General features: G+C 36.1%; 2 protein-coding genes and 1 pseudogene across 4 annotated transcripts; 1 reads left to right on the plus strand and 2 right to left on the minus strand.

The window, feature by feature from the left end:
- Window positions 1–10,446: 10,446 nt before the first annotated feature.
- On the plus strand, window positions 10,447–11,723 carry LOC113297245 (annotated as a pseudogene).
- A 96-nt stretch (window positions 11,724–11,819) lies between these two features.
- On the minus strand, window positions 11,820–14,090 carry LOC113297246. 2 transcript variants are annotated; one of them, XM_026545673.1, is made up of 3 exons: window positions 13,719–14,090; window positions 12,463–12,538; window positions 11,820–12,186 (listed from the first exon to the last, which is right to left on the minus strand). In XM_026545673.1, the coding sequence occupies exons 1-3, from the start codon at window positions 13,776–13,778 to the stop codon at window positions 11,951–11,953; spliced, it is 372 nt and encodes a 123-aa protein (XP_026401458.1). In that variant the 5' UTR covers window positions 13,779–14,090; the 3' UTR covers window positions 11,820–11,950. The 2 variants fall into 2 exon arrangements, with proteins under 2 accessions (XP_026401458.1, XP_026401457.1); XM_026545672.1 differs by having other exon boundaries at window positions 12,463–12,544; window positions 13,719–14,089.
- A 5,299-nt stretch (window positions 14,091–19,389) lies between these two features.
- On the minus strand, window positions 19,390–23,236 carry LOC113297247 (uncharacterized protein DDB_G0283697-like). 2 transcript variants are annotated; one of them, XM_026545675.1, is made up of 7 exons: window positions 22,576–23,236; window positions 21,954–22,067; window positions 21,467–21,613; window positions 21,281–21,341; window positions 20,746–20,870; window positions 19,862–19,981; window positions 19,390–19,504 (listed from the first exon to the last, which is right to left on the minus strand). In XM_026545675.1, exons 1-6 carry the CDS (start codon window positions 23,005–23,007, stop codon window positions 19,904–19,906), a joined length of 957 nt encoding a protein of 318 aa, XP_026401460.1. In that variant the 5' UTR covers window positions 23,008–23,236; the 3' UTR covers window positions 19,390–19,504; window positions 19,862–19,903. The 2 variants fall into 2 exon arrangements, with proteins under 2 accessions (XP_026401460.1, XP_026401459.1); XM_026545674.1 differs by lacking the exon at window positions 19,390–19,504 and having other exon boundaries at window positions 19,633–19,981.
- Between the last annotated feature and the right edge of the window lie 1,175 nt (window positions 23,237–24,411).

A 24,411-nucleotide genomic window follows, 5' to 3' on the forward strand; every position in this document is an offset into this window, starting at 1 on the left:
CAAAATAAACAAAAATAAATAAATCATTGTATCATATTTTGGTTTGTTTAGTTCGTTTTTGGTTTTGCATTTCATTCAATAAAGCCAATGGAAGAAGAAATATCCGTAATGAGGTTTCAAGCAACAAGGAATTAGAGGAAAGAACTACATTGTCAAGATTCTACGAAGTTCAAGATTTCATCATCAAGAGTTGAAGACCGAAGACGAAGATGAAGACACTGATTGAAGACCGGAGACGTTTTTATGGATGCCGTGAGAGTGGTGCTAACTGCACTCCGTACGGATAACGAGGTAAGCAAGCATATTCCCACCTTCGTTAAGTGGTTGATTTCCTTTCTTAGAGATCGTCAGAAAAAGGGTTTTCAAAATGAATAAAAGATGTGGGTTTTCAAAACAATTCGGAGGGTTTTTTCCTTCCTACCATTCAACGTGCCGCAGGATTCTCTCTTCATTCATATCTCGACACATGGGTGACCCATAAAAAGATGTTTATTATTGAGAGCAATATCATAAAACCCTTTCTTGTGAGGCAGAGTCGAGACTTTTGATCACTCCGAACCCGAATTTATTTCGAGAAGGGATGGTTATTTCTCTCTCAACTTTTAAGGATGAGATTGTGTTCATTTATGTGTCTAACTTCTTATGACTAGTGTGCAGAATCTCTATGTCTTCTTAGCGCGTTGGATGCTATCATTACGGAGAACTAGTAAGTTGGAAAAGTAGGTTTTGTAGGTGTATCTATAGTAAACCCTCGTGTGAGTTGTTCGTACCTTTTAGAATTATTTTGTTTGATTTGCTCGAGGACTATCAAAGTCTAAGTGTGGGGGAATTTGATAGGTGTCTAAAACACCTAATTTTATATCTAGTATTTATACTTTCTTTGCTATTGTCTTTATGAATTGTATCTCTTATGTTTGATTTTGAGTTTTATAGCTACTCTGGAGTCATGCGAAGGAAAAGAAGGAGAAATCATCAAATTTGAGCAAATAACTAAAATAGTCAGATGTATAATCGTCAGATGTATATTCGTTTCACGGGAAAATACTATTGGGAGCTGAGCCAAGGTTAAGGTGCAACTCTATGTGGAGGAATATTAAAAACAGGCCAGCTGTGGTTAAGGGGTTGTCAATCAGGATGGCCCTTATCTAATGAGTGGGGTGGTACTTATCCCTGGGGTGTAACCATCCAACCCAAACTATCCAACCCTAAAATCGAGAGAGTTTTCTATCATTCACAAATCTCACCTGAAAATGAGAAGAAAAGAAACACAGTTGTTGTTGCTGTTACTGCTTCAGACCAGATCGAGAAATAAGAGAGAAAATGGAGGCGCTGTGTCTGAGTTGCAGATATAGTGACTTTTAATGGTGGTTGTAGTCAAGATTCAGTAGATCGAGATGAAGATTCAGGGAAATATTGGAAAGGGATTTAATGGCAGAGAGTGAATTAAAACTCGAGAATGAAGAAGAAAAGAGATGAGCAGATGAAGATGTTTCTGAATCTGCGAGAGAACTGATGATGCTGCTTAAGGGTATCTAAATGAAGATGGGTTTGTTGCTAAAATAGGATTGTGGCTTCGAATCAGTTCAGAGACAAAATCGAATGGTTTGGTGAATTTCTGATGAACTAAAGAGGAAATTGATGGTGGAATTGTTATGGGTTTGTTGCAAAAGGTGGAGATAAGGTTATGATCAGAACTGAGAAGAAGAAACTGGTGAGTAATTTGAGAGAATTTGGGATCTCAGAAGCTAGGGTTTTGATGTTTGAGGTGCTTTTGTGTTGTTGAAGTTAAAGCTGAACTATTGGTGATGCTGTAATGAATGGAGCTGCTGCACTGAGGTTGTAAATTGGGTCTTTAACCTGAGATGGAGATGGGTTATTAGCTGCTTCAAGGAACTGTAATTGGAGTTTTTGGTGTAGGAACTGGAGCTGAGCATGGCAGCTGGTTGTGATGTTGAGAGCAAGAAGTGTTGAGCCACAGATGTAAGAGAATGACAGAGGATGAGTTGAGATCCAGCTGACATCTTTGTTGGTTTGAATCAGTAAGTTACATGGGTTGCTTCCCTTGGAGTTGTTGGTGGCAGAGCAAAGGAAGTTGAGATGATGCTGAAGTTGAATTGTAGGTTACGGAGATGGTCGGTGCAATAACTGATGGTGTTGCTGGCATTGAGGTGAAGTTGTGTTCAAGTGCATCTCAAGTGAACTTGAACTGCAGATAATAATTTGGTGTGGCTTTGCGGGTTTGTGCAAGTATGATGCTGAGAAGAATGATGCAGTGGCGTGGTTGGAGTTGCTGCGAAGATTATATGCAAGAGGTAGTGAACTGCAGGTGGTGTTTGTTAAGGATATGGTTGTGACTATGTTGGTTGCAGCGTCATGGCAGTTGCAGTGTGCAGGTGGGAGCTGTGTTGGCTTGCTAGTGAACAGTATGGTTGGAAATGGTGGTTCAGTTGGCAGTGGTTGTGATAACTGCAGTCAAGAAAACAAGAGCAATGAATTGTGATTACAGGGTTATAACTAATGGTGTTTGCTGCTACGGTGTTGAGATGATGAAGGAGGCATCATGAAGCTATGAATTTGAGCTAGGAAATGAGGGAATAGAAGATTGCAGAGATGTTTTGATGTAGCCTGAACTGGATGGAGATGCAAGAGAACTGCATCTGTGAAGTTATGCATTCAGAACTGCAGGATGGAGCAGCAGAAGATTAGTCATGCACCATCATTGTGCAACAGGAAGTTATGGCCTGTGTAAAGCTCAACAGCTCAGGCCTTTGGCCAAGACCAGTCATTTGCCTACTCAGATCTGACTCACCTAGTCAGATGCTGACTCATTCATTTACCTGGATGACTGTCTGGCTCACCTGACTCGGTATGACTCCCTGAGTTTAACCGAGCTAACTCAGTTGACCGACCGAACTGACTCGTTGACCGGTGACCGGGTGGACCTTGTCGGTCACCTGAGATGTTTCCGGTGACTTTTCCGGCCAATTTCCGGCGCCGACACCAGTTCTCCGACAATATATTTTTGACATATTTTCACATGGGTATTCCTCACATATGGGCTTGGTGGACATCTTGCTATTGGACTTTGGGCTTTGAAGACCTAATTTTGGAAAGATGAAAAGCTACAAAAAGGGAAGACTTTTACTTTTTTTTGTGGGGGGGATCACGTATTTTTCTACTTGGAGTTTTGGAGGAGAGCGGCGATTCTACTAGGATTTGTTTTTCGCATATTTTTTATTTCATTATTTTATGATTATGATTATGATGAACTCAAAATCTATGAGTAGCTAAATACTATTATTGGTTATGGGATAAAAGTTGATTTCTCAAGCATGATATTTAAATCAATGGATTAGTTTTGTCTCAACTTTGTTGTTTATGTTTCATTGTTAATATTGTTGCATGATTTGGGTGCTAGTTTGATTGAGTCCGGAATCAATTAGATTGGTCTTCATATCTTTTGCTAGATTAGGTTTTATTATACGAAAAAGTGATAAATTCCTGGTTACAAGTAGCATAAATGTGAGTAGTGCTTGTAGTGATATATCCTACTAGTTACATATGAATCATAGCCTTAGTTAAATCGAATTAGTGCTTTTACACGTTCGGTTGCTTTGATTATTCTTATTCCATAAAACTTATTGCTCTTAGGGAGTTAAACTTAATTGTGCTTTTACACTTTAGGTTGCTTTCTAGGTAGAATTCACATTTGCATCTTTTAATGTGGCTGTGGTGAAATCACGGAATTAGCGGGATATTCTTGCGATCAAGGTATCCTAGGTCTTTTAATAAATGAGAGATTAAAATATCAATTCTAGTCATTGATGAAAATACATGTTTGTGAATGATATTATCCCGTGAACAATATCTCCTCCTTATTGATTATTCAAATTATTTTATTGTTTTCAATTACTTTTATTGCTTTGCTAAAACAAAATCCCCCATTAGTTACTAAGAAACTGAAATTTTATAACAACAAAAGCCTCTCTGTGGGAACGAACTCTTTCTTACCACATACTATATTTATATTTAGTAGATTGAGAAAGTGAAATTATTTTTGACGCATACGACTGCGATCAGGAAGCTTTCATAATCCACTTGCATCACATGAATGAGGAAATATTTGCATGATCCTGACTGATATACCCTTGACGCGAGTAAAATCGGTTTATGCTTTCAGCTCAATGCCAAAGCAAAACAAAGAATATGGAAATAGACTTACAATGACCTATGTTTGTAAGTCTAAGGCATATGCCTAGACAGGACTCCGAAGTCAGTGATGCATGCAAAAATGCATCGCATTAGCCTTTATATCCTTGCACGCTTAGCAGAACAAGGGTAAGTAGGAAAGATGAGGAGATACGTATGGAAACTATGTTTAAGGCATCATGCTTGCAAAGCATACTTGGAAATCCAAATCAACGTGCATTTTCCTGGTGAGAAGTAAAGCGTTACGGTTCTATCACTGCGTTACAAGTGGCACATCGGGGAGTTTCGACCTGCGTTGGAGGCGAAATTTTTCGGTGTATCATATATTTTCTTATGAAGTTCTTAGTATTGAAATGTGTTATACTTGATGAGAAGGCATGTGTACTATAGAGTATGATCTTCTATGAAAACATACTTTGATATTCTGCCTTTTATTTTGTAAAACTATTAAAGGTGTGTATTAGGTGTATTTTACATATACTTAATTGTCTATGTATTGTTGTTAGCGGGATCATATATCATGGATCCTCGTGATATTTTAATGGTGGTATACTTGATGAGAAGACATGTATACTATAAAATATAAAATACGATCTTCTATGAAAACAAACTTTGATATTCCAAGTTCTAATTTGTAGAACAACTATCAAAGGTATGTATTAGGTGTATTTTACATATACTTAATTATATATGTATTTTTATTAGCGAGAAAATATGTCATGGATCCTAATGAAATTCAAATGAATACTCAACGAGATAAAGAACTAAATTCAATGAAATTCAAATTGAACACTAACGTTGATGGCTCCCCAAATCCATTAAGTATAACCACATAACAAGAGAAAAAGATCGAAACTAAAGTGAGTTTTAGAGTATACGTTGGTTATGATCGATTTTACAAAGACAAATCAAATAGATCCCAACAAAGTGCGTCACAAATATGGCATGTTGCAAATTATGCGGAGACGATATGTCTGCGGATCCTAGTACTGGCACGTCACACCTCAAAAACATACTAAAGTTATTTGAAAAGATAAAAGAACTTTTTCATCGCAAACCTTAATTGCCCATGATGCAAAAGAAACCTTCACTTTTTAAAAATTTATGCAAGTTAGAGCAAGAAATAATATCATGAAATTAATTATTTTGCAGGAACTTCCTTTTCAATTTGTTGAAAATTGATTTTTAATGTACGAATGACAACTTGCATCTTAAGTTTGTTAGTTTTGGCCTAATTATTGTTCAAAATAATATTTTAATTGCAGAGAAGATAAAGAAGGTTTAAAGAAAATTCTTTTAAAACATTCAGTAAAATTTTTGTGACATCTACATATAACCAAGAAAGGCACCACCATAGTTTTTGCTATTGATATAGTAGTATGAACTTGAGTGAAGCTGTTAAAGTTGGTTTACAGTAAAATAATTGCTCGCCCACTGTTCGAACACTTTTGATCTAGCAGCATCTCACCCAACTATTGAAGTATTAGCAGTATTCAATAAAGTCAGATAATTTTGACATATTTTTTATTTATCATATGTTTATATTCGTATAGAGTCATGATGTGACGAGGTCACTCTCGTGGCAGCTAATGTAAGAGTGCATATCATATCATCTATATACACACATCTCCAGGCAAATTTTAGAAAGTAAAAATATTTTTATCATTTTTTTCTTCTTATGAATTCTCACATGCCATGTTATTTAGTTTAAACCCATCTTAAGAAATCGTAGATCTTTTACCTTCTAAGAGCTTCTCCAATGGTAAATATATGTGTTTCATACGTGACATCACTTTTAAGACATCCTCTTGATCTAAATTCCTAAATATTAGGGGGAAAATGATTTTATCTCCAACTCATAAAGTTTAATATTTTTTTTAACTTATTTGTAGGTATATAGTTCGCCAAAAATATCTTCATATTTATTTTTCAATGATTTTTAGTAATAAAAGTGTGAAGACATCATATAGGTGAATGTCTAAAACTAGAGGTTCACTTAAACTTTTTTTTTACCACATCATCCTTACAGTAAAGGGTTGAAGATGATTTTTTATAAATGTTATTGTGTATCACCTGGATTGAGACTTTCCTCTTCACACACATTCCATTGGAGAAGCTCTATAATTAATTATACTTTTACTTTTTCTTCCTGAAAACCTAGAACAATAGGTTTTATTTTCCCACTTAAAGCATCTCAAATGCTAGGGGTGGAATTCATAAAAGGCATAACATGTAGGATTTAACACTTTTTTTTACCAAAAGTTTATCTCCAATGCTAGGGAGAAGGTTAATTAAAGATGATGACATGGCTGCCATCTCATTGATGATTTTGAGGGATTAATTATGAGGAGAAGGATTTTGGGGGATTAATTGTGAGGAGAAGATTAATAACAAATGACAAGTTTTTGCCTCGGATACTAAGCCGGGACATCAAATTAAATGCAAATCCCAAGCCCGCCCAATAAATTAATCCAGGCCAGGCCAGGGAGTGCCCATGAATACGATCGAGCTCGGGAAGGCCAGCACACCCTAGGTGAGACCAGTGGCCATGGGTTTTTTGTTTTATTAACCACCATGCCAGGTGTAAGCTTTTTTTTTTTTTTTTTGTAAATAAGGCATTGTATAAAAAACTAAGACTCGGAAAGAGCCGAGGTTACAAAAGAAGTAGATCCATCTAATATGGGGCTTGAGGAGCTTCCAATATTAGATTTATCTACTAAGAGTTGTTTCCTACAACATATAGGAGGGATTATATCCCATTCAATAGAATGGTTTACAGTTTTATCGAATTTGGAAATGTTATCTGCTACTTGATTTCCTAGTCTAGGAACAATGAAAAAACCCAAAAACTTGGTACAAAGATGAGCTAATCTATAGGCCTCATGCATATACGCTCTTTCCCTCCAAGAAATGTCTGTTGTCTTGCCATTGATAAAGTTAAAAATGCTTTCACAATCTCCTTCAATACTAAAACTGATGATCTGCTTTTCCATGGCCCAGGTAGCTGTTTGCCAGACTCCTATAACTTCTACTTCTTGTGGGTCGAGACCTCCTGCGAGTCCTTCTTTTCCTCCTTCACAATCTCTTGTTTCATTTCTCAATATAAAAGCATAAGTAGATGGAATAGAATTAGAAATCCAGGTAGCATCAACATTAAACTTCAAGTTTCCTGTACTTGGAGATTTCCATATGGAACTATGTTTCTTTTTCTGCTTAATTTTAGAAGCAATTTTTTTTGTGGACCAGAACTCAATATGACGTGTGATTTCTAAGTTTAAAACAATACTATCCTTGGTTTTGTTTTCAAAAACTCTGTCACATCTTTCCTTCCAAATGAACCACATTTTTGTGAGTAGGGTTTCTAAAGAAATGTCCTTCCTGGGATTAGTCATCCAGGTCTTGCAAAGCTCTAACAGTATTTTGGATTGATCTATGTTTAAAGAAACAGGGTTAGGAGCAGAATTCCAAATAGAGACAGCATAAGGACAGTGAAATAGTAGATGTTCTGTAGTTTCAATATCATTGTTGCACATAGTGCAAATAGGGGATACATCTTTAACTTTTCCATAAAGCTTAGCATTAGTAAGCAGAGCATCTTGTACGCATTTCCATAAGAAGAGTTTAATTCTTTCAGAGATATTGATTCTCCACAGAGATCTCCAGAAAGATTCAGGTAGTAAAAGACTAGTGGTTTCCAAATTATTTTCATTCAGTTTGTCATACATAGATTTAACAGAAAACTCCCCTGATTTAGTGAGTGTCCACCTGATTTGGTCCTTCTTTAGTTCATGGTTTTCATTTCTAAATAGATGAATTTGTTTAATCTTCTCAGCAATATTACTAGGGAATATGGAATAAATAAGTGTAACATTCCAGGAAGCAGTTTCTGAATCAATCAAATCAGATACTTTTATGAGATAGTTGTTATTGGAATTCTTTAAGTAAGACAGATCTTGGGTTTATCCAGGTATCCAATTATCATCCCAGATGTTTATATCTTCTCCATTTCCTACTTCCCATATACTGTATTTTTGTACTAAATCTAGACCTTGTTTAATACATCTCCATGTCCAAGAGCTTCTAGAGTTAACCTTAGACCTAAAACGAGATTTGTTTCTGAAATATTTTGGACCTAAAGCTTTGACCCATAAGGCATTAGGCTCATTTAGAAGTCTCCAGGCTACTTTGGCTATCATAGCTAAATTAAATTTCCTAGCATCTCTGAAGCCTAGTCCTCCCTTAAGAATAGGTTTACAAAGATTAGGCCAAGTTTTGGGGTAGAAACCTCCCCTGCCAGCCTCTTTCCCCCACCAGAAGTCTCTTTGTAGTGCATTTATTTTGTTAGTTATAGTTTTAGGAAGTAGGAAACATCTCATTAAATAAGATGGGATACTAGAAAGAACTTCTTTATTGAGTATAGATCTGCAGGTTTGAGCAAGAACCAGACTTTACCATCCTTTGGATTTAGATTCCATTCTCTCCAGAATGGGAGTAAAAGTTTTTATTTTTGATTTTTCCATGAACAGGGGGGCTCCTAGATATGGATCTTTAAGGTTAATATCTTTTATTTTTAGTAATTTTGATATCATCCTTTGATGTTTAGGTTCTACTTTCTTACTAAAGAAAACTCCTGATTTTTCGAAATTTATAACTTGTCCAGAGGCTGTACTAAATGTTGCTATTGTGTCCAGTAAGTTTTTACATTCCACCAAGTCTGCTTTCACAAAGAGCAGACAGTCGTCAGCAAAAAAAAGGTGTGAATGGATTCACTTTTAGGTGTAATTCTAACACCATGAAGGAGTTTTTTCTGTTCCTGTAAAAGCAATAGCCTAGAGAAAATTTCCATGCAAATAATGAAGAGATAGGGTGAAAGTGGGTCACCCTGTCTAAGACATCTAGTAGGTTTGAAAGTCACTCCAGGGCTACCATTCGGCAGAACAGCAATGGAGGTTGTTGAAATACATTGTTCAATTAGTTTGCACACATTATCATTGAAACCGAAAGTTTTTAAGGCATTTAGGAGAAAACTCCAGTTAACTCTATCGAATGCTTTGGACATATCTATTTTAATTCCTAGACCTCCTGTTTTAACCTTTTTCTTTTTAAAAGAATGTATGATCTCCTGAGCTACTATAATGTTATCCGAAATCTGTCTAGAAGATAAAAAAGCTGATTGGAAAGGAGATATTATTTTTTCTAAGGTTGGTTTGATTCTGTTAGCCAGTAGTTTAGCAATAATTTTATAAGTAGTATTGCATAGACCAATTGGCCTGTATTGACAAGGTTTCTTAAAATTTTTAAGTTTAGGAATGAGAAAAAGAGGTGTTAAGTTTAGGTCTGGGTTCATAATTTTCTGTTTGAAGAAATTTTGGATTGTATCAGTAACTTGAGCACCTACTAAGCTCAAGTTATGAATGAAGAAACTAACTGGGAAACCATTAGGTCCAGGGGATTTGTTGGGTTTCATGTTTTTAAGGACTAAGAAAGTTTCCTCTTTAGATGGGATAGTTAGGATTCTATCATTGTCATCCTTGGAAATAGTAGCAGGAATGTCCTTAAAATAGGATCTAATAATTCTACTTTTGGAGAAGTCTCACAGAAGATAGATTGAAGGTAAGAAGTTAGAGATTGGTGAATTTCTCTCCTTTCTTTTGTAACCTGATTTTGATCATTAGTTAAGCTATGGATAGTGTTCCATTTTCTCCTTCTCCAAGTAATATTTTGGAAATATTTAGTATTCCTTTCTCCTAAGTTGATAATATTGTCTCTTGATTGTTGTTTAGCAATTGCCTCTTGAGTATCGTATAGGGCTTCTAGTTCTTGTAGTTTATTTTTAATTTTTTTCTGCTGATGTAGAGTAACTCTTTGGGATTGTAAGTTTTCTATCTCTTTGAGTAATGTATTGATTTTTTTGAAGGGTAGACCAAAGATGTTCTTTTTCCAGTCAGCTAGATTTTCCCCTACTTGTTTAAGATTCAGAACTAGACCAGTTGATGCTTCTAACTCAGTAGAGTCCTTCCAAGAATTATGAAGAACTTGTAGGCAAGATAAGTCTTTCAACCAGGTATCGTAGAATTTAAAGACCCGGGCTGTTTTAGGCATTGAGGAATCTAGAGATAACACTATGAGACTGTGATCTGATCCTACTGCTACTAAGTGAGTTAAGGAAGCATTAGAAAATTGGGAGTGTCATTCTGAATTAATCACTGTCCGGGCTAATTTTCCTAAATATTTTGATTTCCCTCTATGTGATTATCCCATATGTAATCATTACCAATATATCCTAAGTCGTAAAGTCCCGATCTTTCTGGGATGTTAGCATAGTAATCCCTATTATTTTTGTTAAAAGGTAGTCCTCCTGCGATGTGCTCAGTGCTCCGGTGACTTTCTCTCTCTAGAACCTTCAGGAAACTGCGGCTTTAAAACTTCTCCGTTCTTGTCCCAATCCTATTTTCTGCTCCCGAACTTTCTAAACTCTTCTCATCTATTCTACTCTCTTCACTCCTCTTTACTCACCCCTCTTCATTCAATCAAAGACATTAAAGCACAAAACTCTCGAACTTTCAATTTTTGTCTCCAACAAAAACTTCTCAGTTCCTTTTGTTTCGAGTTAATCAGCAATGGCAATGGCTATCAGAAGAACCATCACAACCCCCAATCTCCTAAACAAAATCTTCCACCCAATTTGTTCACCAGCTAGGGCTGTTATTCCATCATCAACTCGTTTCTTTAGCGATAGCAGCAGCACTCAAATGCAGAATCGCGACGAAAATGAGCGAGGAATTGATATTGATCGAAGATCTTCTGATTCTCTCTCTCTCGCGGCCGCGATACTTATCCTAGTCTCTTCTCAGGTAATGCCAATCAATTCGTTAATTCATAATTTTATACTACTATTTCCCATTTTGCGGTTTTGGGTGCTTAATTCAGTGTTCTTTCTATTTACTGCAGATGTATTTGATCCATTTTCGCCAACAAGAAGCTTGAGTTCACTGTTCAACATGATGGACAACTTCATGGATTCTCCATTCACTAACCCTAGAGGAGGACTTGGAAGCGGCGGATTAAGAAGAGGATGGGATGCAAGAGAAGATGAGGATTCTCTGTGTCTTAAAATTGATATGCCTGGACTTAGCAAAGAAGAGGTCAATGTGTCTATTGATCAAAATACGCTCACTATCAAAGGAGAAGGTGGAAAAGAGACGGATGATGAAGAAAGTGTTAGAAGATACAGCAGCAGAATTGATCTTCCCCCAAAGGTTTATAAGTTGGATCAAATTAAAGCTGAAATGAAAAGTGGTGTATTGAAGGTTTTTGTTCCTAAAGTGAAAGAGGAAGAAAGGAGTGATGTTGTTCAGGTCAATGTAGAGTGAGGAAACAAGCAGTGGTAGTGTCTAGCAAGGAACCAGAAAGAGTTTTTGTGTAAGGTCCGTGTTTTCCCTTTGTACTTGTCGTTTCTTGTACTGAGCTGATGTAAAACGTAGAGTGAACATATGAATATGCAGTTTATCTTTGGAATAAGTTGGTGGTGTGTCTTTATGGTCTGCTGATCTGCTCGAAGTGTTTACTAGAGTATCAGCTGCATATTTTGTTAATTTGTGGCCAATAGCTGAAAGTAAAGCCATAATTGTATTCACATAGAGATCAAATCAGCTCACGCATACACAATATGCTAGCTAGACTGACAATCAATCAATATATTAGCACAGAAGAACATACTGAACACTTCAATTTTTTGGTGCTAATCGCAACAAGTAGTGATGGGCTTCATGAAGAGATAAAATAAAACAGCATATGAAGAACTTTTAACAGCCGTAAGACCTTCAATGATGGTCTCTTTGTTGCTGCCACTGATTATTATTCGGCGATCCTTTTTCTTTTTCTTATTCTTCATCATCATTTTCTTCTTATTATTTGAGATTAGTCCTCTCATTGTCACTTGTCCTTTACCGACGTCCACCACGCAGTCCTCCACTCCTGTTGCATCCCTCGAATATTAATTTGTGCAATTCTTATCAGGTCTAGTTTCTAACAGTTTTTGTTTGAAATTAATGGAGCCAGCACAAATGCAAATGCCGGTACGTTTTTTTTTTTGTTTTTTTGACCATATTTGCTATTTCATGGCATAGCCCCGATAATTCAAAAATCTCATGGAGTTGGGGTAATTGTTCCAGATATTACTCAAGGAAAACTAACACGGTAGGTAGAATCTTAGCATTAACTACTGTAGTAGTACTTTGGTGTAGGAATTACCGTTCATCTTGGAAATTAACTGCGATACTCTTTCTTGGCAATGATCACAGCCCATGTTTGCACTAACCACGATCACCTGAAACTAGATCATAATTTTATTATGGTCATGACTCAAGACCATCCAAATATTTAATCAGTTCCACACAAGTCTAAAACCGGTCGATTTTGAAGTTCTCGAGCAACTTGCCCCACACCTAGACATATGAAACTAAATAATTAAGTAGGCCCGGGTTTAAACCTTAAGCCAGGAGGATCCAAGGTTGAGGTTACCCCTTCTGTATAACATTCCATCAAACCTCAAAAGTCTAGAAGTTGACACTTTTATCTTTATGTTGCTTTGATCTTCTTTCTTTTTTAATGATTAAATTGAAAGATGCTAACACGCAAAAATAAGATTGTATAATTATTTTCATATCATCCAAGACTCTCTCAAGTCTCAACTTTGTTGTGCACAACCTTTACTTGTTTGTCTTTGGATTCTAAATGGATAACCAAATGGGCCCTCATTTAGGTTGAAATTTCTATAAGATTAGGTTAATCAAATGATGATTGTCATTATAACAATGGACCTATTAAGGAGTACTTATGATATTTGATAATGATCAACACAAAAATCATCAGACTTGTCATCTATGGAAGTTGGAAAATACTATCATGTCATGGGTACGCCAAAAGTGACGCAGTTACTAGTTTGTGACTTTATGCAGAGTTGTAAAATAAACGAGCTAAAGCAACTAATTTAACATGCTCTAATGAGGCTACAAAGTGACTCATGTCTCATGGTTGTACATATCTCAGTCTGTAGTTTAAAAAAAATAAAGATTTTAAATTGATCGTAGAAAACAATAAAGTTGGTTAACATTTGCATAAAATCTTCTTAGGCCAGCTATGTCCACTCATTACTGACCATTATGATTTTTCCAGATATCTCACTTGGTTCAGAAAAGAAGAAAGAAGAACAGATTCTAGAACCACATCTTGCAGTATGTATCAAATTGTCCTTTTAATAGAATTCAAAGATTCAAGTTTTATTCAGACAAACACAGAAAATCTTGAAGAAGGAATTCAAAGAAAAGTGGACTAATTAAACAAGAATTCAGAAATAATTTGCCTACTTTTTCAGCTCACCGGAAAGACATAACAGCCAGTTAAACGGAAAAAAACAAAGAGAGGATAATAGTGATGAAAAAACATTATGAACAGAAACACCAATTCTATTGTAACTAAAATGAAGCAAGAAATTTTCATAAACTTACTGCTGGAAGAGTGAGATTCTCTGCGTATTTGAGTGCTTGCCTGTTTTCAATTTCTTCCATTATATTCAATCGTCCTCCTCCACTTGAATTTCATGCATATATATATAAGAAACTTAAACAAATTTCTTGTTCTTATCTCCCTTTCTCTCTCTCTATGTAAACGCAATTGTAACACTTCAATGGAGAAATTTGACTATTAGCTGCAAAAGATTACCAGAATATTTGATTGTATTCAATATGGAGATGAGGATTATATTTAGTACCCTCAGACGAAATGTTCTGGATATATCTATATATATATATATATATATATATATATATGAAGAAAAAAAAAATAGGCGAGGGAGAGGGAGAGGGCTGCTAAGTGCTGACAAGAAGAGGGAATCAGTCATGCTTACTTATGCAGGTTAACGACTAATAAAATATTGAGTAATCCTCTCCTACCCTTTTTTTGATTGTTAGGTGTCCTTTTCATCATCGCCGATAAGAAAAAATCCAAAAGAAAGGCAATTTGGCTCGTGCTCAAAATATCCATGACATCACGATCTAAATCCCGCAATCCCAAAAATGAAACTCACACTTTGGCAATTTTGCTCATGCTCGAAGAAACATTTAGAATGTCATATAAGTCCCCTTGGAAAGGCTCGTGCAAAAATTACTACTCCCTCCGTCCCACTATTAAGTGACCTAGTTCAAGTTTGCACAATTTTTAAGACAAACAAGGAAAAAAGTACTTTTAAGCACATTTTGTAATTATATCCTTATGGATAATAAATAGTGAAATTTCAAATTACACCACGGATGTTCTCAAATTTTGTACCATTGAAAAGCATTTTAAAACACCTACGTAACGAATATAAACATGACTATCAAATTATGCATATTTCTTATATTTCTTATAATCAATTAAAAAGATAATTTTAGAAATATCAACTTGTTTAGTGATATAGGTCACTTAATGGTGAGACAAAATCTAAAAATAACTAGGTCACTTATTAGTGGGACGGAGGGAGTATGTTATTTACTGCGCAAATAGTAAGTGTAATATCAAGCTGCCTTATAAGATCCCAAACCAACACATTACCTTTATAAATATGTACAGTGCAAATTGCATTTTCATCTGTTTATGTATTGAAGTGTGTAAAGTTATTCATGTCCTCTCTAGCAGACAATGAATGTAAGCACTGTAAAACTGACATATATTTTGTCATCCTATATCATTTCTTCTTTAATCGGATTAGTTTCATATTTTAAACACTGTCTGCGGCTGATCATGGCAAGAGCAAGGCAACCAATAGTGAATTAAGCTAAAAAAGAAATACAACTTTGTTTCAATGTCCATTACTCCATTAGCATATACAATAAAATTAATCATACCAAGTACAAATTGACTTTATATCTCCAATAGGCTTTGAAACCACGCAGACTTCGTTCACGTCTATTTGGTACTCGAGATAACTCATACCTAATTACCTATATTCCTCTAGGCATTTTGTTTAATGTTAGTGCACACATCGGCCTCACCTAACTTTCTTGTTTCTGGACTTCTTCTTTCTTTTCAAGATTCTATTATCCCAAGGCTGCCCTTTCATATAGAAATGCAGCTGGAGGACCTTTTCCTTCCAATTTTTGCATGAAAACCTACAATGAAAAGGTTATATATATGATTTCTTACACTATGTTTGTTTACTCCTGACTCATCTGAGTCGTCTGGATCTGAGTCATTTGGATCTAAGTGAAATCACCTGACTCATCTGGATCTGATTCGATATGTTTGTTTTGAATCAGATCTGACTCATCTGACTCAAAAAACGTGAGTCAGTGGTTTGGTCCAGTGAGTCAGGGGTATTTTGTTACCTGACTCGAATGGGTCCGAGTCAGGGGTTATGTCTGAGTCATAGGTCGAGTCAGATCTGACTCAAAATGCAAAACAAACGATCTGACTGCTGACTCGGCCCGAGTCAGAAATTAACTCAGATCCAGACGACGAATCAGCTGCAAACAAACAAGATGTAATGATATACAAAATAATGATATACAACTAGGATCGGTCTAGGATCTAAGAGAAATTCTGAGTCGGAAATCCCAATCATACAAAATAATGATATACAACTACACTCTACAGTCTACAGGGTAAAGTATACTCTGCACTTACTGGCCACCTGATACAGAAACAAATAGGAAGCCAAGCTGTAAATGTATATTCTAATTAATCTGTAAACTTATAATAGTACCATATTTTAATCTTTGTCTTTGGTAAGCCTAATCTCTTTAACATGGTTTTGCCATGTTAAGGCCACCAAAGAAGTTTTTTATATGTTGCACATTGCACGCACGCCATATAAGACTAGGGTTAATGGGCTTCATGTTTCGCCAACAACTTAGAATGTATAATAAAAATTAGGAACGATTTTTTGGGACCATGGTTTTTTTGGGGACCATGGTTTTATTTTGGGCAAAAGTATTAGAAGTAATTTTAGGTCACCCCCTATCTAGTTATTTATTTAATACCTAATTTATCCTCTTAATTAATTTTAGATTATGATTTAGTTAAAAACAATTAGTGAGATTAAATTAAAAGATGAGTTTATTATTAGTTGAGTAGAATTATTGAGAGAGTAGAGTTAGAGAAGATGAAGGAGAAAAACATGGAAAATAATTTTTTTTTCCAATTCACTAAGTTTGAGTATTCAAATGATGAAAACTCATCTGATTCTTCATCTCCATCCTCTCCTAGAATATTTGTTAATCTTCAAAATGATCCGGATTTGAACTTGATTTTGAACAGTTCGGTTACTTTTTATGAAGAACAAGTAACCGAACTCATCTGAAGTTGTAGTTCAGTTGCCCCGTGAGATGAACAAGTAACCGAACTCATCTGAAAGTGTAGTTCGGTTACTTGTTCCAAACACGCAGGTTACCGAACTCTCTAATAATTTCTAGGAGTTACAGCGTTATGTTCGGTTGGTTCTCAATTAACCGAACTTTGGTGTACAAAGTTCGGTTGGTTCGCAAACTGCATGCACTTTTGATCTAACCGAACTTTACGTAATATAAGAGTATATAAGTTTACAAAGTTCGGTTCTTTCGCAAACTTGAACCTAACAGCTAACCAACAGAACTCTGAGTTCGGTTTCTGCGATAAAATTGTGAAGTTACCGAACTTAACAAACAAAAAAAATGTGAAGTTCCAGCATCTATTGGCTAAGTTCGGTTACTTTGTAGTTTTAAAAAAATTTGCGAACAAACCGAACTATATTGGCTAAGTTCGGTTATTTTGGAACTCAACATAGTGGCCACAACAACACAGTTCGGTTAGAATGGGTTTGTTTTTTTTTTTTTCTGTTCTAAGGGTGGAGTTCGGTTACTTTGTAATTTAAATTTTTTTTGCGAAACAACCGAACAGAGAGTTCGGTGACTTAGTTTTAAATCCAATAGAACCGAACTGTTCTTCGTGTTCTTCACTTTCAAGAAGTTCGGTTAGTAAAACTAGGGTTTTTTGGAAAATCGACCTAACCGAACATGGCTCTGTAACTCCTATTAAAACCATATTTTGATGATTTCTATTCAATTGAAGCAATCAAAGTCAAATTAAAGCGAAGGGTTGTTGGAAAACACCTCCGGAGTGGTCCCATGGCAGAATCAGGTTGCGGCTGGCGTCTTTTATACCCGATAAAATTATTATGTAACCGAACTTAATTATGATTGCATTGATGTTGTTACATTTCTTAAATAGGCGGTGGTGGTGGTAGGAGGTGGTGGTGGTAATCAGTGGTTGGTGGTGGTGATAATCGGAGGTGGTGGTGGTGGTAATCGGCGGTGGTGGGCGGTGGTGGTGAGAGGAGGTGGTGGTTATATATATAGGTGGTTATTAGGTTGGTTTTAAATTAAATTAGGTTAAGGGTAGGTTAGTCATTTCAACGTTTTAGGACACCCCTTATCACTATGGGGAAGGTGGCCTAATAAAACCATGGTCCCCTCAAAAAAACCATGGTCCCTAAAAAATCATTCAAAATTAGCTTACAAAGACGTTGACCTGAAACCATGATATTAAGATAATGGATAATAATTAGAGCTGGCAAACAAGCCAAAACCCGCGTGTTTGCCCGGCCTGGCCCGTAAAAAACCCGCACCCGGCTCGGCTGGTGTCTAAACAAGCCGGGTTAGGGTTGGAGAAATGCCGGCTTGTGAGTAAACGAGTTAACCCGTCCCGGCCCGTAAAACCGCTGGTACAACCCGTGAGCCTGTTAACCCCCCACACGTGTCCCTCCAAAGTCCAAATACCCCCACTTGTCTCTTCGTCTCTTATTTTTTTCATTACAGTACCAGTCAAATATTTAATGATATAAGAAAGGAGAAAGAGACGAGTTTGTTCAGAGATTTAAAAAAGAAAAAAGAAAGGTGCAACTGTGTAATTTATTTCTCACAAGTTCAGGTCTTCTCTATGTGAACCAAGTCTCAATATCGCGAAAGCAATGGGTCTGTTTGAATTGATTTTCACCTGATGCAATTGTTGATCTGAGAGAAGGGTTACAAGGAATAAGAGGAGAGAGTTGTATATACTCAAAACAAGTTACAGGGAATTGATTTCATCTGATGCTACTCAAAACAAGCAAGTAAAATCGAACCCACCTTGTTTTTGCCAAAATTACATGTTTAATTGTGTTAATTTTGATATCGAAATGCAATTTTATTTTTAGGGTTCATAAGATATAGGGGTTTTTCTGTTTTGTATATTAATTAGGGTTTATAATCCAAATTGAAGATTTTGAATGATTAATTTGATGTGACAATGGTTCAATTAGGGTATACCGAGATTGGGTATTTCTTCCTGATTGAGTGAAATTGAATGAGATAAATATGATATGAATTATAATTACATCATGAATGAACGAAAATTGATGCCTCTATATGAACTCAGGTGTTGGTGGCGGTGGTTTGCAGTGATGTTTGTGTACTTGAGTTGTTGGTGTTTGAACTCAGGATTTGATGGTTGATGATGAAGAAGATATGAGAGAAATAGATGAGTTGTTCAGATACGAAGAGATGGGGGTTTGATTTGAATGGGTTTATGTCGGTGTTACTAGCCAGAAATGGAGGAGGAAATGAAGGTTAAGATTGGGTTTGTGCTGGATTGGGATTTGGCAACAGAGTGTATGGTAGTTCTTGTAAGGGTTTAGAATGAAAGATATTGTCGAGATTTGGATGATTGGTGGAGGTGGAGATGGCTATGTATTCCGGTGGTGTGTAGCCGAGATTACCAAGGGGTTCTGGTGACGTGAATCTGAGAAGCCGAGATGGGAAAATGGTGGTGTTGCAGGTGATTATCATGGGTTGTTGTTGTTGGTTAAAGCTTAAACGGAAGTCTTTGTAAATTTTCATAAATTAAGTAAATTAATTTTTAATTTTATTTTTAATTAAACAAGTCGGGTAACCCGTAACCCCGCAAGTTTTAACCGTTACGGGCGCGGGTTGAAGAAATGACGACCCGTGAAGAAAATCAACCCGCAAACTTTGGCCCGTGTTAACCCGTACCCGTGTAACCCGTAACAAGCCACCCCGGCCCGCCCGTTTGCCAGCTCTAATAATAACCTAAGCTAATCATAGATTTTTCTTTCAACATCTTATGATTGTTATCCAACAAGAGGAGATTGCTTCGTCTTTTTTTCCTTTCCCGTGATCGACACTTGAGACAGTTTGTTGTTGAACTATTTGTAAGATGGAAAATAATTCTATGATGTGGCTAGGAGTCGTTTTAAGGTGTGAGGGCTGACCAACTTCTGTCACTGCAAAGTAAAGTCATCAGGAATCTTGCAAATTAAAGTCATTAGTAACCTTGCATGTATGACATCCAATGAGGGTATGTTATAGTTAACTATTGGTAACATATTAAATGCAAGTTTAAAATCTGGTATTAATAAAATTGTCTCGATTCAAAACCATTTGAAGGCCATAGTTAAAACCACAAAAGTCACCCTTACGCAACCAATTCACCCTACGCTTTGCAATTCTAACAGATCAATTTTTGTATAATTTATACATAAGAATCCAGTTTAAATTAAAACAAAAGTAGATAACACTACAGAAAGAAAGAGAACCACAATACGATGGAAATAAGTATACAGAATTAGCTGTACACGTACCACTCATTTCAAGCTCATGTGCTTCCTACTGGATACGTGTCTTCAGACAATCGAAGAATTTGCATGGCTTTGTACTAAATTGCATCGGTACGTAATTTTTCGAAAATCTTCAAGACTTAGCTATTAGAAAAAAAGAAAAAAAAGAAACAGGTAAGAGGAAACCCACTGATAAGTTTTACCAAGAATAACGTCTATGCAATTTCACTTGGATAGTGAGCATAAAAAAATTGTATAATTCTTCAGATGTCCAAGATATGTTAAAGTTCAATGCAGAGAATAGAATGTGCAAAAATAAAATTTCGCCCATGCCGACCCATTTGCAACTCCAATAAATGAAACACTCAGAGAACAGGTCAGTCGAGAAAGTGCACTTTACTTTACATGACTATAATTATTTTTAGAGGCTAGGATGTGGAGCATATTAACAGAATTCCTTTCAAAAGCATGTGATACTAAAAGCTGAATCATCTTTGTAAATTAATGATTACTTAGGTGGGAGAGATCTAACAAACTACAATGAAATGATAAGAATAGATGTAAGGATGTAGTTACCAACAGATATAGAGATGCTCGGAATTGACATGTGACATAGATTTGAACAAATAACCGAAGGACATAGTTCTCAACCGACTCACAATTGCTTGGAAGCATTTAGGATGATGATAATAATATAAATAAATATCATTCCATAGTGATGCAGGAGCAGTTTCCCCATGATCACTGGAATCAAACATGATTACGCCCCTCGGTGACAGATCTATAATATAAAGCGAACGATTTGGCCTTTCTATTAGTCATGTCATTTGGGAGCCTGGACTCCCTTCGGTACATAGGAACAGGATGTGACCATCTTACTCTTAATATGCACAAAAAGAAATACCAACCTTTCCATCTCCATCACTATCAAAGCAATGAATCATAGCAGCCATCTCCTCATCGGACCATGAAAAATCATGTTCAGTTGCTACTCTTTGCAAATCTCTTTTAGTTATACTCCCTTTCCCCGCTTCTGTAATGTCAACACTACACCTTATCAATGGATGCCAAAAGTAACACATGGTGAGAGTGAATGGAAGAATATATTACACACAATTATAAAATTTGGTTGATTTATGATAGAGATATTTCATTCTTAACCTATACCCAATGTCCTTATCGTCTTTTCATACTTTATGGTTTGGGTATTCATCATTCATTACATTAAAAGAGATATTTCTGCAACAGTAACAGGATAACTTAATAGGAATGAATAATGGACGTCATGCATGTTGTTAATGTTAATTAGAAGAAGAAAAACAGACAGGATTTAAAAGGCCATGTGTACAGTTAACAGCGATCGAATGAGAAGTGTCCCACTAATTCTTCAGAAAAATTTCTACACATGTAAAGCTGCTAGGAAGATCAGCATGAAACACTCACCATCAAACTGAAAGAAGCGAATGATCACCTGATCCTCCGTCATCTGCACCCGGCTCGTATTCTGAGCAACATAAAAGACTAAAGTAGTTCAGTAAATTCATACAAAATAATCATGGATTTCAACTGGGATAAAACTGTGGAGGGAGGGCCATATGATAGGAACAACAGTCAAAAGCAGAGACACACCGGCTTTATTCTTTTTCTCCTTTCATCATTTTCCTTGACTTTGCCTCCACCTTTTCTTTTAGTTAGATCAGCATCAGCCTTTGTTTTAGAATACTGAAGAGGCTCTTGATTCACAGCTTCTGAGCCCTCAAGCGAAAGAGCAATCGCCTGAATCAACATTGCACAAATGGTATACCTCTCTCAAGATTAATTGGTACTCAGTGTGCAGGCCATAAAAATATAAATTTTAGTACGAAATTTAGTTACTTTAGATACCACAGATTCCACCACAACACTAACAACTCGTAAAAGGACGATACATGTTGACGAAACCTAGACCATTTCATCAGGTTACCAGAACCGGTTCTGAATGATAAAGCTTTAACATATGACGAATTCAACCACCTTTTGTCTCGTTTCATTCTCCACCAGGCTCGAACATAAAACTAAAAATGATACAAAGGAAAAAGGAAAGTAAAACATTTTTCTACCGTCTCCCATGAGTTACCTGCATTAGAGCTTTTTCCTCATCACAAATGAAATCTGATTCACTTATATTCTTCTTCTTCCGCCGAAGTTGTTTCTTACCTTTTCTCCTTTTTGGAGAGTGTATGTTTTTTCCCTGAAAGAAGACGAACTCTAGAATATATCAGTAGGGTAAATACAGTGAAATCTTCAAAAGAGTAGTAAATATCCAGATAACATGTACATAGTACATGAACCAAGATAATATATCACAGCAGGTAACAATGTTCAATACCATAATGTCTAACGCACCCAGTAGAACTGTTTAAGCACCGGCGGAGGGTGCTTAAACTTGAACTACGGAAAGAGTAACCAAGTAAGAGGTTCATTGTTCACACTTACCTAGATGCATTAAGCGAAGATACAATGACATAATATCAAATATGCAGCACACCCAATCAACACAATTTCAATTACACAAGCATTCTATTAAATTTCACTAGAAAAATCTACTTTCAAAGATTAGAACTTTTAACCCAACTTAAGCAATTAACTTGTTATTTTACATAAATCCCTAGTCTAAACCCGGAAAGAAATATGATTCCCAAACAAAATATACCTGAAATAAATAAGAAATCATATTAAAAAAAAAATGTTGTTACCACCTTAGGACGACGAGAACGGGAACTACCAGCTTTGTTAATTTGATTAAATTCTTCTTCGTTCGAGTCTTCTCCGCTTGTAGAATAAGAAGAACTAACCCTAATTTCTTCTTCGCTATCAGATGGTTGTACATAATCATCATCATCATCCTTTTTGCTTTTCTTCCCTACTTTCCCCTTTTTCTGTTCATGTTGTTTTATTTTCCCTTTGGAACCAGAAGATAAAGTAGCAGCGAGATTTGGTAACCGTAAAGCTTCCAATCTTGCCCTATTCTCTTGAATCCTGGACAATCTCTGCTTCTCATATTCTGTCATTCCATCATTCCCTTTCTCATTATCGTCATCATCATTATCTGTAAATTCTTCGACCTCTTCGGAACTCGATTTACTAGAGTTTCCATCAGATTCTGATTCAGAAAGATTTTCCTTTACCATTTCGGAGAAATGAGGTATCCGATTTTTTTTGTTATTGGTTGGATTTTGACTAGAAGTGTTTACGGGTTCTTAGATTGAGAAAATAAGGGTTTCAAAGAAGTAGTGTAGTAGTGACTAGTGAGGTTACAGAACGCGGGAACACCGTAAGATATTTCATAAGTTGTTCTCCTGGATGATCATTCGGACATTTAGGGTTTTTTTCCGTAAGATATTTTTTCACCTATGGAATACCGTTTTTAATCGTAAGTATCAGTTGATTTTGGAGATGTGCTCGTATTCAGAGCAAATTTTTTTTTTTTTTTAAGCAAGGAATCTTTTCATTAATGAAAATTCGAGGTTACAATGAGTTTAAGATCGAAAATAAGATAATACAGAGTAACAAGAACATACCGTAAAAGTACAATACCGAGAAATCCGACAAGAGAAAGAGAAGGATTATCGGAGTAAGACAAGTACAAGTATGAATAAGATCCGATAAACTCGGAAGAAGGATGGTTTTTCTCGGAATTAACTTCCAACCATTTAGTTTGATTTTCTTCTATAGAAAGATGTGCTCCCAAAGTAGGAGTGATTTGCTCAAATCTCTTGTAGTTAGTGATGAAGCTTCCACCGTCAAAAGATCACCTATGGAGATTCCATCGCCGGATAAGTTGATGATGAAGATTCCGTTGCCGGAGACAACCAAGATAAAGATTTCGTCGTTGGAGAGCATGGAGAGCATCACTATTGATCTTAAAACCCAACCCAATAACCAAGAATCGCCATTAAAGCGAAGATAAACCTCAAAAGAGTAGATAAAACCACCATAATGGTGTAGATAAGTAAGAAACATGATAAAAACTACACTAAACTACTAGTTAACCAAGAAAACAAGGAATAAAGAAGAAATCTGCTCAGACCTAGTCCAAAAATGGACTAGATCTGAGCAGAGAAGGGTTGTTCTTGATGGTTGATGAGTGCCAAATATTGTATATATTTATCCCTTTTTGTTGGCATTTAACTCATCTTTTGCGCATTAATTCTACATTTTATCCCATATTCTGTATTTTCATTGTTTTCAAGAAGAAATATTTTTCTTACTTAATTTTGCATTTTTAGGTAACAAATAAAATCTGGATGAAGTGCGGAGCAAAAAGAGCAGAAAAGTAGTGAAAAGCCGGGAGGAATTACGCAAGGAAGCCGCGAAGAATGTTGCGCACAAGACCAAAAAGCTAGGAATGGGCTCAAGAAGGAAGAATTGTTCTTAAAGAAGATATGGGCTTGGCATACCCAAGGCCCAAAACCCTTACCCAAATCCATTTCCTTTATCCATACCCATTTCCATGAGAGCCGTCAGATTGGATCCATCTTGTCATCCAACGGTCACCTCATCATTGTGCATCAAAATCCGAAGTTCATATCAAA

The sequence above is a fragment of the Papaver somniferum genome, chromosome 7, assembly GCF_003573695.1.
Source record: "Papaver somniferum cultivar HN1 chromosome 7, ASM357369v1, whole genome shotgun sequence".
Classification (NCBI taxonomy): domain Eukaryota; kingdom Viridiplantae; phylum Streptophyta; class Magnoliopsida; order Ranunculales; family Papaveraceae; genus Papaver; species Papaver somniferum.